The following is a 24,889-nucleotide window of genomic DNA, read 5'->3' on the forward strand; positions in this document are numbered from 1 at the left end:
TTTCCTCCAAATTTACCATTTTTACAAAGGGTAATGGGAGAAAATGCACCCACTGGCGTTTGAGAAATCTTTGGAACAGTGGGCTGTGCAAATGAAAAACAACATTTTTCATTTTCATGGACTACTGTTCCAAAAATCTGTCAGACATCTGTGTGGAGTAAATGCTCACTGCACCCCTTATTACATTACGTGAGGGGTGTAGTTTCGAAAATGGGGTCACATGTGGGGGGGGGGGGTCCATTGTTCTGGCACTATGGGGACTTTGTAAACACACGTGGCATTCAATTCCAGACACATTTTCTCTCCAAAAGCCCAATGGCTCTCTTTGTATTGTAGATCACCCGCAGAGCATGTTAAATCCACATATGGAGTATGTTCTTACTCAGAAGAAATGGGGTTACAAATTTTGTAGGGCTTTCTTCCTATTTTCCCTTATGAAAATGAAAAATTTAGGGTAACACCAGCATTTTAGTGACATTTTTTTTTTCATTTACCCATAAAACTTTAACGAAAATTTGTAATACACCTGTGGGGTGTTAAGGCTCACTATACCACTTGTTACGTTCTGTGAGGGGAGTAGTTTCCAAAATGGGGTCACACCTGTTTTTTTTTATTTGCGTTTATGTCAGAACCGCTGTAAAAACAGCCACCCCTGTGCAAATCACCAATTTAGGCCTCAAATGTACATAGTGCGCTCTCACTCCTGAGCCTTGTTGTGCGTGCGCAGAGAACTTTACGCTCCCTGAGTATTTCCGTACTCAGGAGAAATTGTGTTACAAATTTTGGGGGTCTTATTTTCCTTTAACCTCTTGTGAAAACCAAAAAGTATGGGGCAACACCAGCATCCTTTTTCCTTTTCATAAGGGGTAAAAGGAGAAAAAGCCCCCCAAAATTTGGAATGCAATTGCTCCTGAGTACGGAAATACCCCATATGTGGCCCTAAACTGTTTCCTTGAAATACGACAGGGCTCGGAAGTAAGAGAGCCCCATGCGCATTTGAGGACTAATTTAGGGATTGCATAGGGGTGGACATAGGGGTATTCTTTGTCAGTAATTCCTAAATAGGGTGCCTCCAGCTGTTGCTATACTCCCAGCATGCCTGGACAGTCAGTGGCTGTCCAGAAATGCTGGAAGTTGTTGCTTTGCAACAGCTGGAGGCTCCGTTTTGGACACACTGCCGTACGATAAATTTTCATTTTTATTGGGAGGGGCAGTGTAAGGGGGTGTATATGTAGTGTTTTGCCCTTTATTATGTGTTAGTGTAGTGTAGTGTTTTTAGGGTACATTCTCACTGGCGGAGGTTTACAGTGAGTTTCCCGCTAGGAGTTTGCGCTGTGGCAGAGAATTTGCCACAGCTCAAACTTGAAGCAGGAAACTCACTGTAAACCCGCCCGTGTGAATGTACCCTGTTCATTCACATGGGGGGGCAAACCTCCACTAACAGACCGTGCATGCTGGGAGTTGTAGTTTTGCAACAGCTGGAGGCACACTGGTTGGAAAACCTTCAGTTAGGTTCTGTTACCTAACTCAGTATTTTCCAACCAGTGTGCCTCCAGCTGTTGCAAAATTACAACTCCCAGCATGTACTGATTGCCGAAGGGCATGCTGGGAGATGTAGTTATGCAACAACTGGAGGTACGCAACTACAACTCCCAGCATGCCGAGATAGCTGTTTGGGCATGCTGGGAGTTTTGCTAGATCTGAAGGGCCACAGTTTAGAGACCACTGCACAGTGATCTCCAAACTGTGGCCCTCCAGATGTTGCAAAACTACAAATCCAAGCATACCCAGACAGCAAACAACTGTCTGGGCATGCTGGGAGTTGTAGTTTTGCAACATCTGGAGGGCTACAGTTTAGAAACCACTATAGTGGTCTCAAAACTGTAGCGCTCCAGATGTTGCCATCCTCTGCCACCCGCCATCGATCGGCGATGGTAAGTGGACCTCCGGCGCCGGTCACCGTCGGTTCCCCAGTTCTGCCCGGACTACAGTGCCCGCCCCTGATCTGCTATTGGTCGGTCGCTTCTGATTGACCAATAGCAGGGATAGTAGGGGTGGCACCCCTGCCACCTCACTCCTATCCCTTCAGGGGGATCATGGGTGTCTTGGACAACCCTGATCCCCCTTATTTTCTGGGCCACCGGGTCACTGGAGACCAATATGACCCGGAATCGCTGCAAATTGCCGGTTTGAATTCACCGGCAAATTACGGTGATCACCAACATGGGGGGGTTCTCAGGACCCCCCTGGGCATTGCCTTGGGATGCCTGCTGATAATTGACAAAAAATTCCCATGGGCATATAGGTACCCCCTTGGTCCTTAAGTACCAGGGAGCGAGGGTGTACCTGAACAGTAACATGTGTGCCAAGTTTCATGTTAATATCTTTAGCCGTTTGGATGTGATGCTGTAACATACACATACACACACATTGAGTTTTATATATATATACTTTTGTGTGCTGGAAATTGTGTACTTGCACCAAATTTATTTCATGTTGCAAAACATATGATAAATATGGTGCTGATGATATTTTTTATTTCAGTACTCCACTTTGTGTAGTTTTCCCTCTTTTTTAACTCATGCAACAAAATGTGGGGCTTTGTGAATATGCTGGGCAATTAAGTAAGCCAAGTCAGGGCTGGTGGAGATTTTAACTTAGCGCAGTTGCGCCAAAAGATGCACCAAACTAAAAAGTCGCATATCATAAATTCCTGAACACTGCATAATGCCAATTGAAATCACTTGGTAACTGAAAAGTCCAAAACTTTGATGCAAAAAATGACTAGGCCAAAGAAAAGCACCAAAGAACAGCAAAAAAATAATAAATAAATAAAATTAAAAAAACAAAGTCCCAAAAACATAAATCCCATCCCCCCCCCTCCATTATGCGTAAGGTACAATTCACAGTTTGCAGTTTTAATGGAGAAAAGAAAAACTGAAAAATGTAACAATCTACTTAATTTCATGTTTTGGCTCCAAAATGTTTGAACTTAGTCTAAGAGTTAACCCCTTAACGACTCAGCCCATTTTGGCCTTAAGGACTCAGACAATTTAATTTTTACGTTTTCATTTTTTCCTCCTTGCCTTCTAAAAATCATAACTGTTTTATATTTTCATCCACAGACTAGTATGAGGGCTTGTTTTTTGCGCGACCAGTTGTCCTTTGTAATGACATCACTCATTATATCATAAAATGTATGGCGCAACCAAAAAACACTATTTTTGTGGGGAAATTAAAACGAAAAACGCAATTTTGCTAATTTTGGAAGGTTTTGTTTTCACGCCGTACAATTTATGGTAAAAATGACATCTGTTCTTTATTCTGAGGGTCAATACGATTAAAATGATACCCATTATTATATATTTTTATATTATTGTTGCGCTTAAAAAAAATCACAAACTTTTTAACCAAATTAGTACGTTTATAATCCCTTTATTTTGATGTGGATCCAGCACTCTTCTTAGCAGCTTTATTGTAACACAGCACTCGGATAAAATCAGCCAATACATCAAACGCGTTTCGAGCGCATGCGCTCTTTTTCGGTCACTGCGGGCGATCTGATCGTTCATTTAAATCGCGAACTGCCGCAGATGCCGGGATCTGTATTGATCCCGGCACCTGAGGGGTTAATGGCGGACGCCCGCGAGATCGCGGGCGTCGGCCATTGCCGGCGGGTCCCTGGCTGCGATCAGCAGCCGGGATCAGCCGCGCATGACACGGGCATCGCTCCTCTGCCCGCGGTTATGCACAGGACGTAAATGTGCGTCCTGGTGCGTTAAGTACCACCTCACCAGGACGTACATTTACATCCTGCGTCCTTAAGGGGTTAAGGACCAGGTCTATTTTGGCCTTAAGGACCAGACCAATTTTATTTTTGCATTTTCATTTTTTCCTCCTCACCTTCTAAAAATCATAACTCTCTCATATTTCCATCCATATGAGGGCTTGTTTCTTGCGTCACCAACTGTACTTTGTAATTACATCACTTATTTTACCATAAAATGTATGGCGCAATCAAACAAATATTATTTATGTGGGAAAATTGAAAAGAAAGCCGCAATTTAGCAAATTTTGGAAGGTTTCTTTTTTCACGCTGTACACTTTCCGGTAAAAATTACTAGTGTTGCTCGCGAATATTCGCAATTCGAATTTTATTCGCGAATATCGCATATTCGCGAATTCGCGAATATTCGCGAATATAGCACTATATATTCGTAATTACGAATATTCGTTTTTTTTTTATTTTTTGTTTTTTTTTCACAGTACACATCACAGTGATCATCCCTCTCTGCTTCCAGCTTGTGTGGTGTAAAGAAGGCTCTAATACTACTGTGTGATACTGGTGCGCGAATTTTCGCATATGTGAAAATTTGCATATGCTAATTTTCGCATTTGCGAATTTTTGCTTATGTAAATTTTTGTTTATGCTAATTTCCGCATATGTAAATTTTCACATACGCGAAGTTTCGCATATGCGAAAATAAAACGAGAATATTACGAATATGCGAATATGCGCGAATATATTACGAATATTCGTCCATATATTCGCGAATATTCGCGAATTCGAATATGGCCTATGCCGCTCAACACTAAAAATGACCTGTTTTCTTTATTCTGTGGGTCAATACGATTAAAATGATACCCATGTTATATACTTTTCTATAATCGTACAGCTTAAAAAAAATCTCAAACCACTAACAAAATTTGTATTTTTGAAATTGCCCTATTTTGACCACCTATAACTTTCTCATTTTTCCGTATATGGGGTGATATGAGGGCTCATTTTTTTGCGCCATGATCTGTAGTTTTTATCATTACCACTTTTGCTTAGGTTTTACTTTTTATAAATTTTTTATTAATTTTTTTGGAATAAAATGTGACAAAAAAGCAGCAATTTTTGACTTTTGTAATTTTTTTTTACGTTTACGCCGTTCACCGTACGGGATAATTAACAATATATTTTAATAGTTCAGACTTTTATGCACGCAGCAATACCAAATATGTGTAATAATTATTTTATTGCGCTATTTTAATGGTAAAATGGGAAAAACAGCCGTTTTACTTTTTTATTGGGGGAGGGGATTTTTCAATTTTTTTTACTTTTTTATTTAACATTTGTTTACTTTTTTTTTTTTTTTTTACATTTTTTATGTCCCTATAGGGGACTATTCATAGCAATCAATTGATTGCTAATACTGTTCAGTGCTATGTGTAGGACATAGCACTGCTCAGTATTATCAGTGATCTTCTGCTCTGGTCTGCTCGATCTCAGACCAGAGCAGAAGACCCCAGGAGACGGCCGGAGCAAGGTAAGGGGACCTCCGTCCGCCATGCTGAATGATCGATCGACGTGGCTGATAGCAGCCGGGACCTGCCGGGCATGACGCGAGCACCGCTCGCGGTGCTCGCGATCTCTTGAACGGGGCCCCAGCAGTCTGCCAGAAGCGGCTGTTCCAACCGCAGGAAGCCGTGGCTGACAAGTCCCCTCCATGTATCTCTTTGGGATACATGGAGGGGGTGTGTGGGCCGCCGCTCTGTGAGGGGGTCGGCACGCCTCATTCCAAAAGACTGCCATTCAGGGTCCCAGCGGTCCGATCACCACGCAATCTTTCTAGGGCATATGGAAAGCTTGGAGGAAGGTTGAAGATGTTGGAACCCTGCTAAGAGCACAAAGCAGCTCCTGCTCCAGTGGACCTGAATACAATGTTCAGCCATTCACTTGTTGCAGGAGAAATGTGTGACTAGATCAAACTTCTTCTGGCAATATTGGGTAACTGCAGGTGTCCAAGAAACAGATCTGTGGTGATCAGGTGTAAAGCTTGAGGTTGTGAGACAACTCAACATGAGAAATAAATACATTAAATGGCTTTTTGTATGTTTCTTTTATTATTATACTTTCTATTGGATATTGGTAATATTACCTTCCTTTATCTGATTTATCTTATCAAGTTTGTCATAGAATGTGTCCTGGAAGTACTGAAGAAGACCTGAAAGAGAAAGGTACAACTGATAAATAATAAAAGGGATATATTGGGATGTGTTTAGAACAACAATATACAATAATCTACAATATCAGAAGATCAGAATTAAATGATTTTGTGAAGGTAATTTACTAAATTTACAAAACTCATAGGATTAAAAATTATTCTCATTTTATTTTGTGTTGTCCTTTTGGGAGTCTCTCTGCTTTTACAGATAATTCTTAAATATTTTAATTGACTGTCCATGCAATGCCCTAAATTAGGGATCAGCAAATCGAATCTGACAATTCCGAACTCATTAGAAATTTCTGGAAAAATTTGATTTGCAACGAATGCGAATATCAGCACGATTCAATCGCACAAATCACTTCATTAAACTCCATTTAGTACGGTCCAGGTTCCAGGGCATCTAAAATAGTGTATCCACATGTGAGGACATGGGCCAAGGAATCCTGGGAAGACGGAACATGGGTAGGCTGGATGACCCTCAATCACATGCAGCATGCAGCCTATCAGCAGCCAGTCACCCATGTGATGTCACAGCCCTATATAATCAGCAGCCATATTGCGGCAAATCACTTCAACCTTTCATTGCAGAGAGATAGATTGGGACAGACAGTGTTGGCCAGAAAAGCTTTTTTTACAGCAGTGATTCATCTCCTAGTCAGATCAGCGTTCTGTTGCACAGGGGGACCGAGAGCAGTGTGTGTTGCACAGAAAAGCATTCTTACTGCAGCGATTCAACTCCCAGTCACTACAGCGTTCTATTACAAAGAGGGACAGAGAGCAGTGTGTTGCACAGTGTGTTGCAAAGAACAGCAGCGATTCAGCTCAAGCACAAATCCTGCCTAGAAGCACTGATAGGGAAGGGAGTGAGATTGAGAGAAAGTGCAATTTTGGGTGTAGGACACAGCTACTGTGTGCTGCAGCACTGGTGTGTACTGCTGGTGTTGTACACAAATACTGTTTTAAGCGTACTGTAGCACATTGTCCTCCCCTTATAAGTTCATAGCACAAATGTACATCTAAGTGGTGTACTAATTTGTTCCTGTTAAAGTCTCAAGGGCCTAGATACTGTGAAAGGCCAGGCAAAAGTACATACCGGCTGAAGTTGTACACAAAAAAAATGTAAGCATACTGTAGCGCATTGTCCTCCACTCATAAGTATTGCATACCACATACGTACATCTAAGTGGTGTACTATTTTGTTCCTAGTAAAGTCTAAAGGGCCTAGATATTGTGAAAGGCCAGGCAAAAGTACACATCTGCTGGTGTTTTAGACAAATACTGATTTAAGCGTAGTGGAGCGTATTGCACTCCCCTCATATACGCACTTAGTATGTGTGGCAGAAAAGTGCCAGGACATGCACAGAAGAGTGGCAGGGACGTAAATTCATCAGGCAGAGGTCATAGCAGACTAGGGGCGAGTGGCAGCAGGAGTCGCAGCGAGAGGCCTGAGCTCCCGGTATCAGCTAGTGGTCGTGTCTTGACCAGCAACCCATCTGCCGTCATCGATTGGTTAACACGGTCATCCACTTCCTCAAAGGTGACATCTGATACCCCCAGTCAACAGTTGGTAGGTTCCTCAGACACAACCCTCAGTTGGCATGGCCTGGGAGAAGTCCCTGTCCTCCCATTTCCTCTGTCATATGCTGTTCCCTCCCCCAAAGAAGTATCTTATGCTGTGGGTTCAGCTTCACTATTTTTCTGCAGGCATTTGTGCAATATTAGTATATATATCCTAACATAAATATATCTGTGGCAGTCCGGAATCTATATCTGTTTTCCCACCTTGTCTTGTATGTTGAGTATGCATATCATTTGTTTCAATAAAGATTGATAACTTTTTTATCTGTGGTCTGTATGAACTCTTTTTATAGTTTTGTGGTACAAGTCAGTGTTTTTTGGAGTTCCCACGATTTAAGCATGTAGGATCATATCTTCACACTATTATAAAAGTATGATGCTGCTAGGCACAAAGTGTCAGTTTCTTTGTATATATTGCCAACTCCAGACTGTGTCATTCAGCCACTATGTGGTCTCCTCATGCTTCAGCCACCTCCAGGCTGTGTCATTCAGCCACTATACGGTCTCCTCATCCTGCCGCAAACTCCAGGCTGTGTCATTCAGGCACTATATGCTGCCGCATTCTACAGGCTGAGTCATTCAGCCACTATATGGTCTCCTCATGCTGCCGCCACCTGCACACTGTGTCATTCAACCACTATATGTTCTCCTCATGCAGCCGCCCCCTCCACGCTGTGTCATTCAGCCACTATATAATCTCCTCATGATGCCGCCACCTCCACGCTGTGTCATTCAGCCACTATATGTTCTTCTCATGCTGCCGCCACCTCCACGCTGTGTCATTCAGCCACCATATGTTCTCCTCATGCTGCCGCAAACTCCAGACTGTGTCATTCAGCCACTATATGCTGCTGCCAACTCCAGGCTGTGTCATTCAGCCACTATGTGGTCTCCTCATGCTGCCGCCACCTCCATGCTGTGTCCTTCAGACACTATGTGTTCTCCTCATGTTGCCACAAACTCCAGGCTGTTTCATTCAGGCACTATATGCTGCCGCCAACTACAGGCTGTTTCATTCAGCCACTATATGGTCTCCTCATGCTGCCGCCACCTCCATTATGTGTCATTCAGCCACTATATGCTGCCGCCAACTCCAGGCTGTGTCATTCAGCCACTATGTGGTCTCCTCATGTTTGTGCCACCTCCACGCTGATCAAAAGTTTGGGTACCCCAGGTAAAAATTTGTATTAATGTGCATAAAGAAGCCAAGGAAAGATGGAAAAATCTCAAAAAAGGCATCAAATTACAGATTAAACATTCTTATAATATGTCAACAAAAGTTAGATTTTATTTCCATCATTTACACTTTCAAAATAACAAAAAACAAAAAAATGGTGTCTGCAAAAGTTTGGTCACCCTGCAGAATTTATAGCATGCACTGTCCCCTTTAAAAAGCTGAGACCTGCCAGTGTCATGGATTGTTCTCAATCATCATCTGGGAAGACCAGGTGATGTCAATCTCAACACCATGGGTTCTTCTAAGCAGTTGTCTAGAAATCTGAAACTGAAAATAGTTGACGCTCACAAAGCTGGAGAAGGCTATAAGAAGATAGCAAAATGTTTTCAGATGTCAATATCCTCTGTTCGGAATATAATTAAGAAATGGCAGTCATCAGGAACAGTGGAAGTTAATGCAAGATCTGGAAACCAAGAAAAATATCAGACAGAACAGGTCGCAGGATTGTGAGAAAAACAATTCAAAACCCATGTTTGACTGCACAATCGCGCCAGAAAGATCTGTCAGACACTGGAGTTGTGGTAAACTATTCCACTATAAAGAGATACTTGTACAAATATGGTTTTCATGGAAGAGTCATCAGAAGAAAACCTCTTCTACGTCCTCACCACAAAAATCAGTTTTTGAACTTTTTCAAATGAACATATAGACAAGCCTGATGCATTTTGGAAACAAGTTCTGTGGACTGATGAGGTTAAAATTGAACTTTTGGAGAAGAAGGGGAACAGAATTTAATGAAAATAACCTCTGTCCAACTGTTAAGCATGGGGTGGATCAATCATGCTTTGGGGTTGTATTGCAGCCAGTGGCACAGGGAACATCTCACGAGTAGAAGGAAAAATTGATTCAATAATATTTCAGCAACTTTTGGATTCCATCTGTGAAAAAGGTGAAGTTAAAGAGAGGATGGCTTCTACACATGGATAATAATCCTAAACACACCTAAAAATCCACGGGGGATCAAGAGGTGTAAACTGAAGGTTTTGCCATGGCCTTCACAATCTCCTGACTTCAACATAATTAAAAATCTATGGATAGACCTTAAAAGAGCAGTGCGTGACAGAAATCTCAAAGAACTGGAAGACTTTTGTAAGGAAGAATGTTCAAAGATACCTCAAACAAGAATTGAAAGACTCTTGGCTGGCTACAAAAAGCATTTACAAGCTGTGACACTTGCCAAAGGGGGAAGTACAATAAATTAACTCTGCAGGGTGCCCAAACTTTTGCAGACGTAATTTTTTTTCCTGTTATTTTGAAAGTGTAAATGATGAGAATATAATCTAACTTTTGTTGACATATAAGAATGTCTAATTTGTATTTGATGCCTTTTGGAGATTTTTGCATCTTTCCTTGGCTTCTTTATCCACATTAATACCATTTTTTACCTGGGGTGCCCAAACTTTTGATCCCCACTGTATGGTATCCTCATGCTTCCGCCACCTCCAGGCTGTATCATTCAGCCACTATATGGTCTCGTCATGCTGCCACCACCTCCACGCTGTGTCATTCAATCATCAAATAACAAACTATTACAGTCATGAAAAAAAACAAATTACACCTTCTTTGAATTCTATGGTTTTAAATATCAGGACATAGAAAAAAAAATAGAAGGTCTTGCAATTAGGTAAATACTACCTAATTTAACAACAACAAGTGACAAATAACACCACACCATTATTTAGTTAACAAATACTAAGCCAAGATGCAGAAGTAGTATGAAAAATGGGTAAGCCTTACTGTTTCCATATGAGTTAAGAAGGTAAGTAGCAACCAGGTGCTGCTAATTAAATGCCTTCAATTAATTGATCACCAGAAAGAGTGACTATCTCTATAGAAGCAGAAATGGTTTGCTGGTCTGGAGCATTAAGGTGTGTGTTAACACAGTGTCAAGGAGGACAGACATCAGCAATTATCTTAGAAACATTTTTTTTTTATATATATCAATCTGGAAAAAGGCCATTTCCAATCATGGTTATAGAATGACAAAGATTATTTGCAAGTGGGAAACAAGTATATCCTTTTGTGGTAACATGATTCCCTCAAAACACTGACCTATTTCATTGGGGCAAATTGACTACTACACTGAAGAATGAACAATGACAATGAATTAATTGTGTTGGCTTGATCTCTAAGTTATTCTATGTAAATCCATGGGATGTGTTATAACAATGTGTTGAACAAAAAAATCCAATCCCTGGAGACCCCACCTTAGAGAACTTACAAGATGTGTAGCCAATATCTTGGTGCCTTAATGAACTAGAGCTTCAAATGCAGCTTTTAAATAGACATGAGTGAATGTAAAAAGAATAAAACTATAAATACCCATGTGTTCAAAGAGAATGTAAACTGCCATAAAGTGTGTCAGGTCAGGGGTTTTAATAGTAATTGCCCATACAAGAGCGGTTTCATTTAAGACATGAGTGAGGTTAACTGATGTAGTTAAAGTTCCTAGCATTTGTGTCATGAGTGCGGCTGTGCATTACAACAACTCTTCTGTCAATAGTATGGGTACATTGGCAGTACCTATGGTAATGCCTTGAGAAGATGGTACATTAAAAATATACCTTATTTACCCCAGTCCTTGATGTGTCATTACATTGCCATGCACAATAAGGTTAAAAGGATTATTATAAAATATTACCTTGTCCAAACTGACTAAGTTTGTTAAGACCATCATAGAAGCTTTTCACGAAGAACTGAGCACAATCTAAAGAAAAACAAAACAAAAACATGGCATTTTATAGCAAGAAAATAAAAGTTTGACTCATGTGCAGTAAATACCATTTTCCTTGTTCACTCATTATTCCCCTTTACACAGTCCCAGCGACAGAAGGCCTATAATTCTAATCTTAAAGCACTTGTCTCGACCTAAAGTACTGTATTATATCTCACAAAGGCTTTATTCAAGAAAGGCATTGGTGAGGCAACCCTGCCTACGTTCTGTTCTAGCACTTATCTTGCTTGAGGAAGACTTCAATGAGTTTACATTCTCTGGTAGACTGTCTGTTATTGCATGAATTGTCTATGTACTGTTGCTCCAATATAATGTAAACAGAAAAGGCCATAAACCACTGCAAAGTGCAAAGTTAACTACATAGCATTAGGCTTATAGTGTTGTAGTCAACTTGTAGAATTACTTCCAAACCAACTTTTATACTTCAACTATATTGTTACTATGTCACCTTCTAACAAATGTTTACCTTCTCCAAACTGAGTTACATCATGGAAGAGATTCTGGAATAATTGAGCACATTCTAAAGAAAATTAGAAACCAAATATATATTAAAATTTTAGAATGCCATGCAAAAATGTCTTCAGTGTCCCCATCATGAATTGACTACAACATGGTCTTTTGCTAATAACATTGCCTGCGGTACAAGACAACTCATGAGGAAATAGTGGCTGTCACACAGAAGAGATCACATTATATTGTAGACAACACCATTATTTTCTATGACGTTAAGGATTTGTATCTTGGACAGACAGCTTCTGCATATATCTCTTGGTAACAAATTAGTAGTGTGGTTCAAGAAAGAAAATAAATGGAAGTGACTACATCAAAGTGCAATGGGCTGTTGAAGAATTGTAGTGACAAAGTTTCCAATATTACCCTTGCCTAACAGTTTTCTTATGTAACTAGTTAAAAAAAAAACACTACTTTTAGGCAGAGCTAAATTTGTCATATAGCTACTTCTTTGAGAACCAAAATAATTGAACTAAAATAACTCAAAAGTTTACTTGGAGTCTTATGTTAGCATATTATGATTTTACAAAGACAGTACTGTACTACCGAACATTGAAAATTTATTTGGGTACAAACAAAATTGTGACAAATACATTTATTTTATGTTATTACCTTCTCCATACAGAGTAACTTTATTAAAAATATCATGAAAGACATTTTGGAAATACTGAGCCCATTCTGGAAAAAAAAAAAAAGACAAAATATGTGCATAAAGATTAAAATCCATATTAACATATGCTACTCCAGAGAACAATTCGAACAATACACATACTTTATGGTTAGGAAAGCAAAGTCATTTTTGTCAACCAATAAAAAGACAATAACAAATATATTAAATACATCCTGTTGTGTCATTGGAAGCAATTATTTAAACAAGGTCTCCAGCCACTAGTCTCCTTATGATGTGAGTTGACTGTGCCATGTTCTTTCCTATAGAAAGAACATGGTGAAAAATTACATGGACATCACAAGTAGTATAAGTTGTGGCAAAGTCAGGTGGATATCTATAATCTATAAGATCGCTTATATAACTATGACAATTCATAAAGGTGTATTTTATTGTTATAAAATTATTTATATATCACTTTGGCTGTTGAAAACAAATAAATAATTCTTCCATACCGTGATCCCCACAGCATCCATTTAAGATATGGCTCCCTTTGATCCCCCAATGCTCTTTGCTTCCTTCCTGTTTTAAGGGAAGAGGCCAGAGGAGGACCTAACCCCTCAGCCAATAACTGACAAAGACTGAACAGGCAAGTCCTGATTGGAGCTCCTGTCTTGGAAGCAGGCAGAAGAAATGAGCATCAGAGGACAGGAAGGAACTGCAACTGGAACAACAGTAGGAGTTGCAGAGGAGTGAGGGTAGTTTTTTTTTATTATTAACAGCCCCAGCAACATATGATTAATTTTATAATACCAGAATACCCATTTACTTACTTGCTAATTAATTTTGTTACATTACCTCCACCATGCTGAGTAAGAGTATTAAGGTTGTCTTGGATGAAATCTTGGAAGAAGTGAACCCAATCTGTAAAAACAAAAATAGCTATGTAATAGATATGTAATAATTACAATTAACATGGTGAAACCTCTTTCAGAACACCACCCAAAATTGCATCCAAAAGTATTCTTCTATTATGGTGGTCTTTTCAGAGAAAATTACCTCTATTCATAAATTATGGGGGACTGAAAATCTGTCACACCAAATTTGGTCTGCATAAGTGGTTGGTCTTCTCTTCTATATTTTCCATGGAATAGTCAAAAATGTATAAATATAATATAAAAAGGAGACAGATGACAAATGCTCCAAAATTAGGAAACATTTTTTCCCTATTCCAAATATGGCACTCAGAATAAATACCTGGATCAATGTCCCACCTCCAAAAATCTACATAGAAACATAGAATGAGTAGGCAGATAAACTATTTGGCCCACCTAATCTGCCCAATATCCTGAATACTATCTATAGTCCCTGGCCCTTCACTCCTTTGCTGTATTTGCAGCTAATACTTTGTCAGGAAGGCTATTCCATGCATCCACTACTCTCTCAGTAAAGTAATACTTCCTGATATTACTGCAAAAACCTTTGCCCCTCTAATTTAAAACTATGTCCTTTTTTTTTTTATATATATATAACTTCTCCTTTAACGTGTTTATTCCCTTTATGTATTTGAAACTTTTATCACATGCCCTTTGTCTCATCTTTCTTCCAAGCTATACATGTTAAGGTCTTTTACCCTTTCCTGGTAAGTTTTATCCTGCAACCCATATACTAGTTTAGTAGCTCTTCTCTGAACTCTCTCCAAAATATCTATATCCATCTGGAAATACGGTCTCCAGTACTGTGCACAATACTCCAAGTGAGGTCTCACCAGTGCTCTGTACAGCGGCATGAGCACTTCTCTCTTTCTATTGCTTATACCTCTCCCTATACATCCAAGCATTCTGCTAGCATTTCCAGAAGCTATATGATATTGTCTGCCAACCATTAAAGGGTACTCCACTGCTCAGCATTTGGAACAAAATGTTCTGAATGCTTAGAAGCGGTGCTGGGAGCTTGTGACGTCATAACCCCGCCCCCTCATACACCACGCCCCACCCATAGACTTGAATTGAGGGGGCAGGGCTATGATGTCACGAGCTTTCGGCGCCGTCTCTAAGCATTCAGAATATTTTGTTCCAAACGCTGAGCAGCGGCGTACCCCTTTAAGTCTTCTGAAATAATGACCCCTTAATTCCTTTTCTTTGGATACTGAGTTTAAGACTGTATGATATATTCTATATTCTGCCCTTGGTATTTTACACCCAAGGTGCATAATCTTGCACTTCCAATAAATGTCAGTTGCCAGAGTTCTGATTAATTTTCTAGTTTACCTAAATCATTTGACATTTGGCACATCCCTCCATGAACATCTACCCTGTTGCAATCTTTTAACCATAACTTGCAATATTCAAGTAAAGCATCCAGGCCTCTCTTGAACTTGTTTTATGAATCAACCATCTCACTGCTATTACAGTAAAATGTCCTCGTCTGTCTTTCCTCTAGATGCAGAGTGTCACGATGCCGGCTGGCGGGTAGTGGATCCTCTGTGCCAGAGAGGGATTGGCGTGGACCGTGCTAGAGGATCGGTTCTAAGTCACTACTGGTTTTCACCAGAGCCCGCCGCAAAGCGGGATGGTCTTGCTGCGGCGGTAGTGACCAGGTCGTATCCCCTAGCAACGGCTCAACCTCTCTGGCTGCTGAAGATAGGCGCGGTACAAGGGAGTAGACAGAAGCAAGGTCGGACGTAGCAGAAGGTCGGGGCAGGCAGCAAGGATCGTAGTCAGGGGCAACGGCAGGAGGTCTGGAACACAGGCTAGGAACACACAAGGAAACGCTTTCACTGGCACTAAGGCAACAAGATCCGGCGAGGGAGTGAAGGGGAAGTGAGGTGATATAGGGAAGTGCACAGGTGTAAACACTAATTGGAACCACTGCGCCAATCAGCGGCGCAGTGGCCCTTTAAATCGCAAAGACCCGGCGCGCGCGCGCCCTAGGGAGCGGGGCCGCGCGCGCCGGGACAGAACTGACGGAGAGCGAGTCAGGTACGGGAGCCGGGGTGCGCATCGCGAGCGGGCGCTACCCGCATCGCGAATCGCATCCCGGCCAGAGGCGGTATCGCAGCGCCCCGGGTCCGTGGAACCGACCGGAGCGCTGCAGTGAGAGGAGTGTAGCGAGCGCTCCGGGGAGGAGCGGGGACCCGGAGCGCTCGGCGTAACAGTACCCCCCCCCTTGGGTCTCCCCCTCTTCTTGGAGCCTGAGAACCTGAGGACCAGACTTTTGTCCAGGATATTGTCCTCAGGTTCCCAGGACCTCTCTTCTGGACCACAACCCTCCCAATCCACTAAAAAGAAGGTTTTCCCTCTGACCTTTTTAGATGCTAAAATTTCTTTGACGGAGAAGATGTCCGAGGAGCCGGAGACAGGAGTGGGGGAAACAGATTTGGGAGAGAAACGGTTAATGATAAGTGGTTTAAGAAGAGAAACATGAAAGGCATTAGGAATACGAAGAGAAGGAGGAAGAAGAAGTTTGTAAGAGACAGGATTAATCTGGCGCAAAATCTTGAAAGGACCAAGATAGCGTGGTCCCAACTTATAGCTAGGGACACGGAAGCGGACATATTTGGCGGAGAGCCATACCTTGTCTCCAGGGGAAAAGATGGGAGGAGCTCTTCTTTTCTTATCCGCGAATCTCTTCATGCGTGAAGAAGCCTGTAAGAGAGAATTTTGGGTCTCTCTCCATATGATGGAAAGATCACGAGAAATTTCATCCACAGCGGGCAGACCAGAGGGCAAGGGGGTAGGGAGGGGGGGAAGAGGGTGACGGCCGTACACCACGAAAAACGGGGATTTGGAGGAAGATTCAGAGATTCTGAAATTATACGAGAATTCGGCCCAAGGTAGAAGATCTGCCCAGTCATCCTGGCGGGAGGAAACAAAATGTCGTAAATAGTCACCCAAGATCTGGTTAATTCTTTCTACTTGTCCATTGGATTGAGGATGGTATGCAGAAGAAAAATTTAATTTAATCTTGAGTTGTTTACAGAGAGCCCTCCAGAATTTAGACACAAATTGGACGCCTCTATCCGAGACGATCTGCGTAGGCAACCCGTGAAGACGAAAAATGTGTACAAAAAATTGTTTTGCCAACTGAGGCGCTGAAGGAAGACCAGGAAGAGGGATGAAATGTGCCATTTTGGAGAATCGATCAACGACCACCCAAATAACAGTGTTGCCATGGGATGGGGGTAAGTCAGTAATAAAATCCATACCAATCAGAGACCAAGGTTGTTCGGGAACAGGCAGAGGAAGAAGAAAACCAGCGGGCTTCTGGCGAAGAGTCTTATCCCGGGCACAGATAGTGCAGGCTCGCACAAAGTCCACCACATCAGTCTCTAGAGTCGGCCACCAATAGAAGCGAGAGATGAGTTGCACAGATTTCTTGATGCCCGCATGACCTGCGAGATGGGAGGAGTGACCCCATTTGAGGATTCCGAGGCGTTGGCGTGGAGAAACAAAGGTCTTTCCTGGAGGAGTTTGCCTGATGGAGGCTGGAGAAGTGGAAATCAGGCAGTCAGGAGGAATGATGTGTTGAGGAGAGAGTTCAATTTCAGAAGCATCTGAGGAACGAGAGAGAGCATCGGCCCTAATGTTCTTATCAGCAGGCCGAAAGTGAATTTCAAAATTAAATCGGGCAAAGAACAGAGACCACCTGGCCTGACGAGGATTCAGCCGTTGGGCAGACTCGAGGTATGAGAGGTTCTTGTGATCGGTGTAAATAATAACTGGAAATCTTGATCCCTCCAGCAGATGCCTCCATTCCTCAAGTGCTAATTTAATGGCTAGAAGCTCTCGATCCCCGATGGAGTAGTTCCTCTCCGCCGGAGAGAAGGTCCTAGAAAAAAAACCACAAGTAACAGCATGCCCGGAAGAGTTTTTTTGTAGAAGGACAGCTCCAGCTCCCACTGAGGAGGCATCAACCTCCAATAGGAAGGGTTGGCATTCAAACAGACATTTCTCAATTTTAGCATAGAGTTGATTGTCACGAAGTCTCTGAAGAACCATACGGACATGCTGGCGGTGTTCTTCTAGATTGGCCGAAAAAATTAGGATATCATCAAGATATACAACAACACAGGAGTATAACAGATCACGAAAAATTTCATTAACAAAGTCTTGGAAGACAGCAGGGGCGTTGCACAGGCCAAAGGGCATGACCAGATACTCAAAGTGTCCATCTCTGGTGTTAAATGCTGTTTTCCACTCATCCCCCTCTCTGATGCGGATGAGGTTATAGGCGCCTCTTAAGTCCAATTTAGTAAAGATGTGGGCACCTTGGAGGCGATCAAAGAGTTCAGAGATGAGGGGTAAGGGGTAGCGGTTCTTAACCGTGATTTTATTAAGTCCGCGGTAGTCAATGCAAGGACGTAGAGAGCCATCTTTTTTGGACACAAAGAAAAATCCGGCTCCGGCAGGAGAGGAGGATTTACGGATAAAGCCCTTTTTTAGATTCTCCTGGACGTATTCAGACATGGCAAGAGTCTCTGGGGCAGAGAGAGGATAAATTCTGCCCCGGGGTGGAGTAGTGCCCGGGAGGAGGTCGATAGGACAATCATAAGGCCTGTGAGGAGGTAGAGTCTCCGCTTGTTTTTTGCAGAAAACATCCGCGAAGTCCATATAGGCCTTAGGGAGACCGGTTACTGGAGGAAGCACAGAGTTACGGCAAGGGTTACTGGGAACCGGTTTTAGACAGTCCTTGGAACAAGAGGGCCCCCAACTCTTGATCTCCCCAGTGGACCAATCCAGGGTTGGGGAATGAAGTTGAAGCCAGGGAAGTCCAAGGAGAATTTCCGAGGTGCAATTGGGGAGGACCAAAAGTTCAATCCTCTCGTGATGAGATCCGATGCTCATTAGAAGGGGCTCCGTGCGGAAACGTATGGAACAGTCCAATCTTTCATTGTTTATACAATTGATGTAAAGGGGTCTGGTGAGACTGGTCACTGGGATGTTGAACCTGTTGACGAGAGAGGCCAAAATAAAATTTCCTGCAGATCCAGAGTCCAAGAAGGCCACAGAAGAGAAGGAGAAGGCAGAGGCAGACATCCGCACAGGCACAGTAAGACGTGGAGAAGCAGAGTGGACATCAAGGATTGTCTCACCTTTGTGCGGAGTCAGGGTACGTCTTTCCAGGCGGGGAGGGCGGATAGGACAATCCCTCAGGAAGTGTTCGGTACTAGCACAGTACAGGCAGAGGTTCTCCATGCGGCGTCGTGTCCTCTCTTGAGATGTCAGGCGAGACCGGTCGACCTGCATAGCCTCCACGGCGGGAGGCACAGGAACAGATTGCAGGGAACCAGAGGAGAGAGGAGCCGAGGAGAAGAAACGCCTCGTGCGAACAGAGTCCATATCTTGGCGGAGCTCCTGACGCCTTTCGGAAAAACGCATGTCAATGCGAGTGGCTAGGTGAATAAGTTCATGAAGATTAGCAGGCATTTCTCGTGCGGCCAGAACATCTTTAATGTTGCTGGATAGGCCTTTTTTAAAGGTCGCGCAGAGGGCCTCATTGTTCCAGGATAATTCAGAAGCAAGAGTACGGAATTGTACGGCATACTCGCCAACGGAAGAATTACCCTGGACCAGGTTCAACAGGGCAGTCTCAGCAGAAGAGGCTCGGGCAGGTTCCTCAAAGACACTTCGAATTTCCGAGAAGAAGGAGTGTACAGAGGCAGTGACGGGGTCATTGCGGTCCCAGAGCGGTGTGGCCCAAGCCAGGGCTTTTCCAGACAGCAGGCTGACTACGAAAGCCACCTTAGACCTTTCAGTGGGGAACTGGTCCGACATCATCTCCAAGTGTAATGAACATTGGGAAAGGAAGCCACGGCAAAGCTTAGAGTCCCCATCAAATTTATCCGGCAAGGATAGTCGTAGTCCAGAAGCGGCCACTCGCTGCGGAGGAGGTACAGGAGCTGGCGGAGGAGATGGTTGCTGGAGCTGTGGTAGTAACTGTTGTAGCATAACAGTCAGTTGAGACAGCTGTTGGCCTTGTTGCGCAATCTGTTGTGACTGCTGGGCGACCACCGTGGAGAGGTCAGCGACAACTGGCAGAGGAACTTCAGCGGGATCCATGGCCGGATCTACTGTCACGATGCCGGCTGGCGGGTAGTGGATCCTCTGTGCCAGAGAGGGATTGGCGTGGACCGTGCTAGAGGATCGGTTCTAAGTCACTACTGGTTTTCACCAGAGCCCGCCGCAAAGCGGGATGGTCTTGCTGCGGCGGTAGTGACCAGGTCGTATCCCCTAGCAACGGCTCAACCTCTCTGGCTGCTGAAGATAGGCGCGGTACAAGGGAGTAGACAGAAGCAAGGTCGGACGTAGCAGAAGGTCGGGGCAGGCAGCAAGGATCGTAGTCAGGGGCAACGGCAGGAGGTCTGGAACACAGGCTAGGAACACACAAGGAAACGCTTTCACTGGCACTAAGGCAACAAGATCCGGCGAGGGAGTGAAGGGGAAGTGAGGTGATATAGGGAAGTGCACAGGTGTAAACACTAATTGGAACCACTGCGCCAATCAGCGGCGCAGTGGCCCTTTAAATCGCAAAGACCCGGCGCGCGCGCGCCCTAGGGAGCGGGGCCGCGCGCGCCGGGACAGAACTGACGGAGAGCGAGTCAGGTACGGGAGCCGGGGTGCGCATCGCGAGCGGGCGCTACCCGCATCGCGAATCGCATCCCGGCCAGAGGCGGTATCGCAGCGCCCCGGGTCCGTGGAACCGACCGGAGCGCTGCAGTGAGAGGAGTGTAGCGAGCGCTCCGGGGAGGAGCGGGGACCCGGAGCGCTCGGCGTAACACAGAGGATGCACCCTTGTCATGGTCATAGGCCTGGGTATTAAAAGATCACAACAGATTACAACAAAAGTCTGTATTCTCCTTTTAAATATATTGGACTTTGTGATCAGATCACCCCTGAGATGTCTTTTCTCCAAACCTAATAACCCCAAGCTTGATAAGCTGTATTGGTCCTGTAATCCACCCATTCCTTGTTTTTCCTCCTCTGCACCCATTCCCTTTCTTTGCTTTGGCAGCAGCTGTCCACCAATACCAACAAGTCCTTTTCAGTGGAAGTTATACCCAGTATTTTAATATTTAGCCCACAGTCATACATCTGTTTGCCCTAGCCCAAGTACATAACATTATATTTATTAATATTCAACTTAATTTTTAATTTCTCTACCCAAACCATCAGTGTCCCCAGATTCCTCAGTAGTATGATATTGTTCTCTTTCTCTGTAGATTTCCTTACAGAGCATAATGTCATCTGCAAATTATGAAATTCTCTGTAATTCTCTGTCCCCATACTGACCCCATAATGCCACAAGCAACAAATACAACACTATTATTTTGTATTGACCCTGGAAATAGTTAAATCTCTCTTAAATGGCATATCTTTTTGTTTCTTGGCAATATCGGCTTTCTAATTTGATTTACCCCAATACTGTAGCTCTTACCCTTAGAAAAGAAATGACAATATGTGACTTGAAAATACACGCCAGTAAAATTTCCATGATGTACTCCTAGTCTAAAGCTGACCATACAAAATAGCAATGCACTGTATTATCTCGCTCTTAACTTGGCCAAATATACATGTTTATTTTAATGGAGAAGGAGTAAGCTGCTGTCATATGCTTGCTCCAGCAGGTCATCTCCGTGGGGACAAAATATTGGACATATAAAAATCCAACATTCACGACCACCCTTTCCCCAGATAACTGCAATCTTGGACAATCAGAAGACCTTTCACATGTATTGTTGTTGACACTGTTGTCCAATCCTGCCAAAATGTGTGGATGTTGGCAACTTTTGAGCTATTACTTACTTAAATGGACACTGTCAGATCCAAAAACTTTTGATATGTAGTAAAGCATGCAAAAACAATAGGTTTTGCAATTGCTTTCATTAGAAAATTTTCAGTATTTCATACTGAAATAGCCAGTCAAACAACTGCCCCCCTGTCTGCTTGGACACATACTAGTCATGCTTCGTAAATGCGTCATCACCTATGTCATGGACACACTTCCTTGATTGACAGCTGTGAGCGCAGGGCTCACAGCTGGAGGAAAAATCCTCCCACTGTCAGCTTGTGTCCCACTACTGTCAGTAAGGACAAGCTGGGAGTTGTAGTTTTGCTAATGCTAGGGTAGATATGAGCAGACAGCATACTGAGCGAGGGGGCGGAGACCTGTACAGTGATGCCACGCCTCCTCCCTTTGAGAGGAATTCAGACTAGTGAGCTAAATTAAAAGTGTAATAAAAAAATAAATAAAGGTGCTAGACACATAAAAATTAGATGTCCATGGTCAGGATTAGGTACTGAGTGATATATTTAAAAAAATATATAATTTTTGTTGGATCTGGCGGGTACGCTTTAAGTGTAAGCCATCTTAAAAATCGTTTTTGATATCTACTTGCACTCCAGGGCACTCAGGGCTTGGAAACTTCCCTTGTGTACCAAGCTCCTGCATTTGCATATACCAAAGAACGGGGATTACAGAAGAACAAAGGCACAGAGCAAGGAACATGTACAGCACATGTCCCTAAGAGGTAAATATGTTACCAGTTAAAAAATGCTAAAAAAAATTGTTACCTCCTCCAAATTGTGTTAGCATAGAAAGTCCATTATAGGAAAGATTCTGAAGGACATGAACATAACCTAAAAGAAATTGAACAGAAACACTATATATTAATATTCTGGAGCTGGTAACTTATCTAATTCCAGAAGATAGAATAACCCTATTGCACTTACTTTAAAATGAATAATATGCATATTTGATCTCATCGAGAGATCATTTAACAAGGAAACAAAACAGCTGCATGCAAGATATTAATAAATATTGTATGATATGTAGCAAATGTTTATAAATATATTATAAAAATACAATAGCTCAGTATGGGTCTGGGTAGACATATGTTAATATAATATCCATAGAGAAATCTGAGGCCATACATACATATGTTCACTGCCTTTTTACATCATGTTATTATATGATAAATAAGGATTTTCCTGAAACTGGTCTGTCTCATGTTTTCTCGAAAGGCAACCAGATATTATAACCAAATATTACAATTTAAAATCTTGAAAAAGAAATCAGTGATGTAGATTGGATCGGCGAGCGGCCTTAACCATGGCAACTTGGCACAACTAAAATAAAACAATGATATAACTTTTCACACATTCAAAATTCTGTTTGTTGCCTTTGCCTATCTTTGGAAAGGAAGATTATGAATGTTTGTATTAGGTTATATCTCACACTCTATATACTTCTGTGTGACTGATCATGGCAAGAAATATCTTCATGTACAATAGGTGACAGATCAATACGATGAAAAACTTGCAGCATTCTAAAGCTCCTTCACCCACCTTCCCCATATTCATTAACAGTGCTGACAGCATCTCTCATGACACTCTGGAGATAGTCAGGAGAACCTACAAAAATCATATTTAGATTATTATTTTAATAATATGGGAGGAAAGTAGAGTATTTCAGTTCATTTACTAAAGGTACTGTAAAGTTGCTATAGTGCATGCCCAGCTTTTAAGACCTTGTATTTCAGAAAGCCAATGTTCTATGCTGATCTATATAGTGTTAAGCATATTTTTTCTTATAATACTGACATTTTAATTATCTGCGTAGACATATAGAAGGAGCAATACAATTTTGGCTGCCCACAGCCACTACTAGAGGGGAGCAGTACTTCTTACAATATCTTAGAGCAGGATGCAAGCCTAGTGGAGGATACAGACTTTTATTATTTAATACAGTCTGTATTCTTCGCTAGGTCTGCATCCTCCAATAGAAAATAGTAAGTAGTAACGTCCCCCTCTAGTGGCAGCTGCAAGCTGCAAGAATTTTATTTCCCTCTATATCTAGGAAACAGATTTTGATGCAGCTCTACTGCAGAAAATCAAAGCTTCAGCCAGTAAAAACATAAATTAAAGGGGTACTCCACTAGAAAACATCTTCTTTTAAATCATCCAGTGTCAAAAGGTTAAACAGATTTGTAAATTACTTTTATTTAAAAAATCCTTCCAGTACTTTTTAGATGATTTACACTACAGAGGAAGTTCTTTTCTTTTTGAATTTCCTTTCTGTCTGATAACTTGCTCTCTTCTGACACCTCTGCCCATGTCAGGAACTGTCCAGAGCAGGAGAGGTTTGCTATGGGGATTTGCTCCTACTCTGGACAATCTGGACAGAAGTGTCAGGAGAGAGCATGTTGTCAGACAGAAAGGAAATTCGTAAAGAAAATACATTCCTCTGTAGTATATAGCAGATGATTAGTACTGAAAAGATTGGGATTTTTTAATCAAAGTAATTTGCATATCTTTTAACTTTCTGGCACCAGTTGATTTAAAATAATTTTTTTTCCAGTGGAGTACCCCTTTAAAGGTGTAGTCCAGTGGTGAAAAACGTATCCCCAAATATCCCCAGATAGCGGATGTCGACCACTGCACGAAGCGGCGTCCGACACGCCCCCTCAATACAACGCTATGGCAGAGCCTGAGATTGCCGAAGGCAGCGCTCCGGCTCTGCCATAGAGTTGTATTGAGGGGGCGTGTCGGCCGCCGATTCGTACGGAGGTCAACACGCCCCCTCCCCCACCCCATCCAGTACACAAGAATGGTGGAGCGGGAGCTTTCATACTTGGAGCTTTAGTTTTAAATGGAAAAAAACTTATTTTAGCACTGTCCCATTCTGTGGCAATTGGTATAGTTGATTATATGATGGCCGGAGGAAGCACGGTGGTCCGTGCAAAACGGAGTCTGTTGCCAGTTTGTCCCCCCACTGCACGTCCTGATCCCTGAAGTTTGTGAATATTTGTCTATGCTTTGCTGACGCAAATAAAGAAGAAGAGAATCGTGGTGAGTCTGCCGGTCTGATCTTTTTGTCTTCATTCCATTATAGTTGATTATTATACTGTAAATAGATTTTCCACGATGTGCTACACCACTTGCACCTGTCACAACAGGCTAAAAAAATACTTTGGGGAAGGGGGTTTGGTTAGGAGGTGACACCATTTTCTATCGCACCAGGTGACACCAACCCTAACATTGCCACTGCTCATACTCAGTATCCTCTGGGTTCCATAAGCAGCACCTTATTTTCTGCCAAAAAACTCTGATAGTGCCCCTGCCGAGACTAGACTCTCAATACGCCACTGTATGGACCACTGTTCCATTCATGCACCTTTCTCACCAGGATCACGTGATGAGAAAATGGGGGGAAAAAGGCACCTGTATTTT

At 42.6% G+C, this 24,889-nt stretch overlaps 1 protein-coding gene across 1 annotated transcript in view; it reads right to left on the minus strand.

Annotated features, from left to right (window-relative positions):
* Nucleotides 1-24,889, minus strand: part of LOC130361041 (trichohyalin-like) — a 275,344-nt gene that overhangs the window by 21,767 nt on the left and 228,688 nt on the right. Inside the window, exons 54-59 of the mRNA XM_056563601.1 lie at nt 23,006-23,071; nt 22,232-22,297; nt 13,518-13,583; nt 12,665-12,730; nt 11,450-11,515; nt 5,925-5,990 (exon numbers count right to left, since the gene is read on the minus strand). Of these exons, the coding sequence (XP_056419576.1) occupies nt 5,925-5,990; nt 11,450-11,515; nt 12,665-12,730; nt 13,518-13,583; nt 22,232-22,297; nt 23,006-23,071 (396 nt within the window). The remainder of the gene's footprint in view (nt 1-5,924; nt 5,991-11,449; nt 11,516-12,664; nt 12,731-13,517; nt 13,584-22,231; nt 22,298-23,005; nt 23,072-24,889) is intronic.

Source organism: Hyla sarda, chromosome 3 (assembly GCF_029499605.1).
Source record: "Hyla sarda isolate aHylSar1 chromosome 3, aHylSar1.hap1, whole genome shotgun sequence".
Taxonomy (NCBI): Eukaryota; Metazoa; Chordata; class Amphibia; order Anura; family Hylidae; genus Hyla; species Hyla sarda.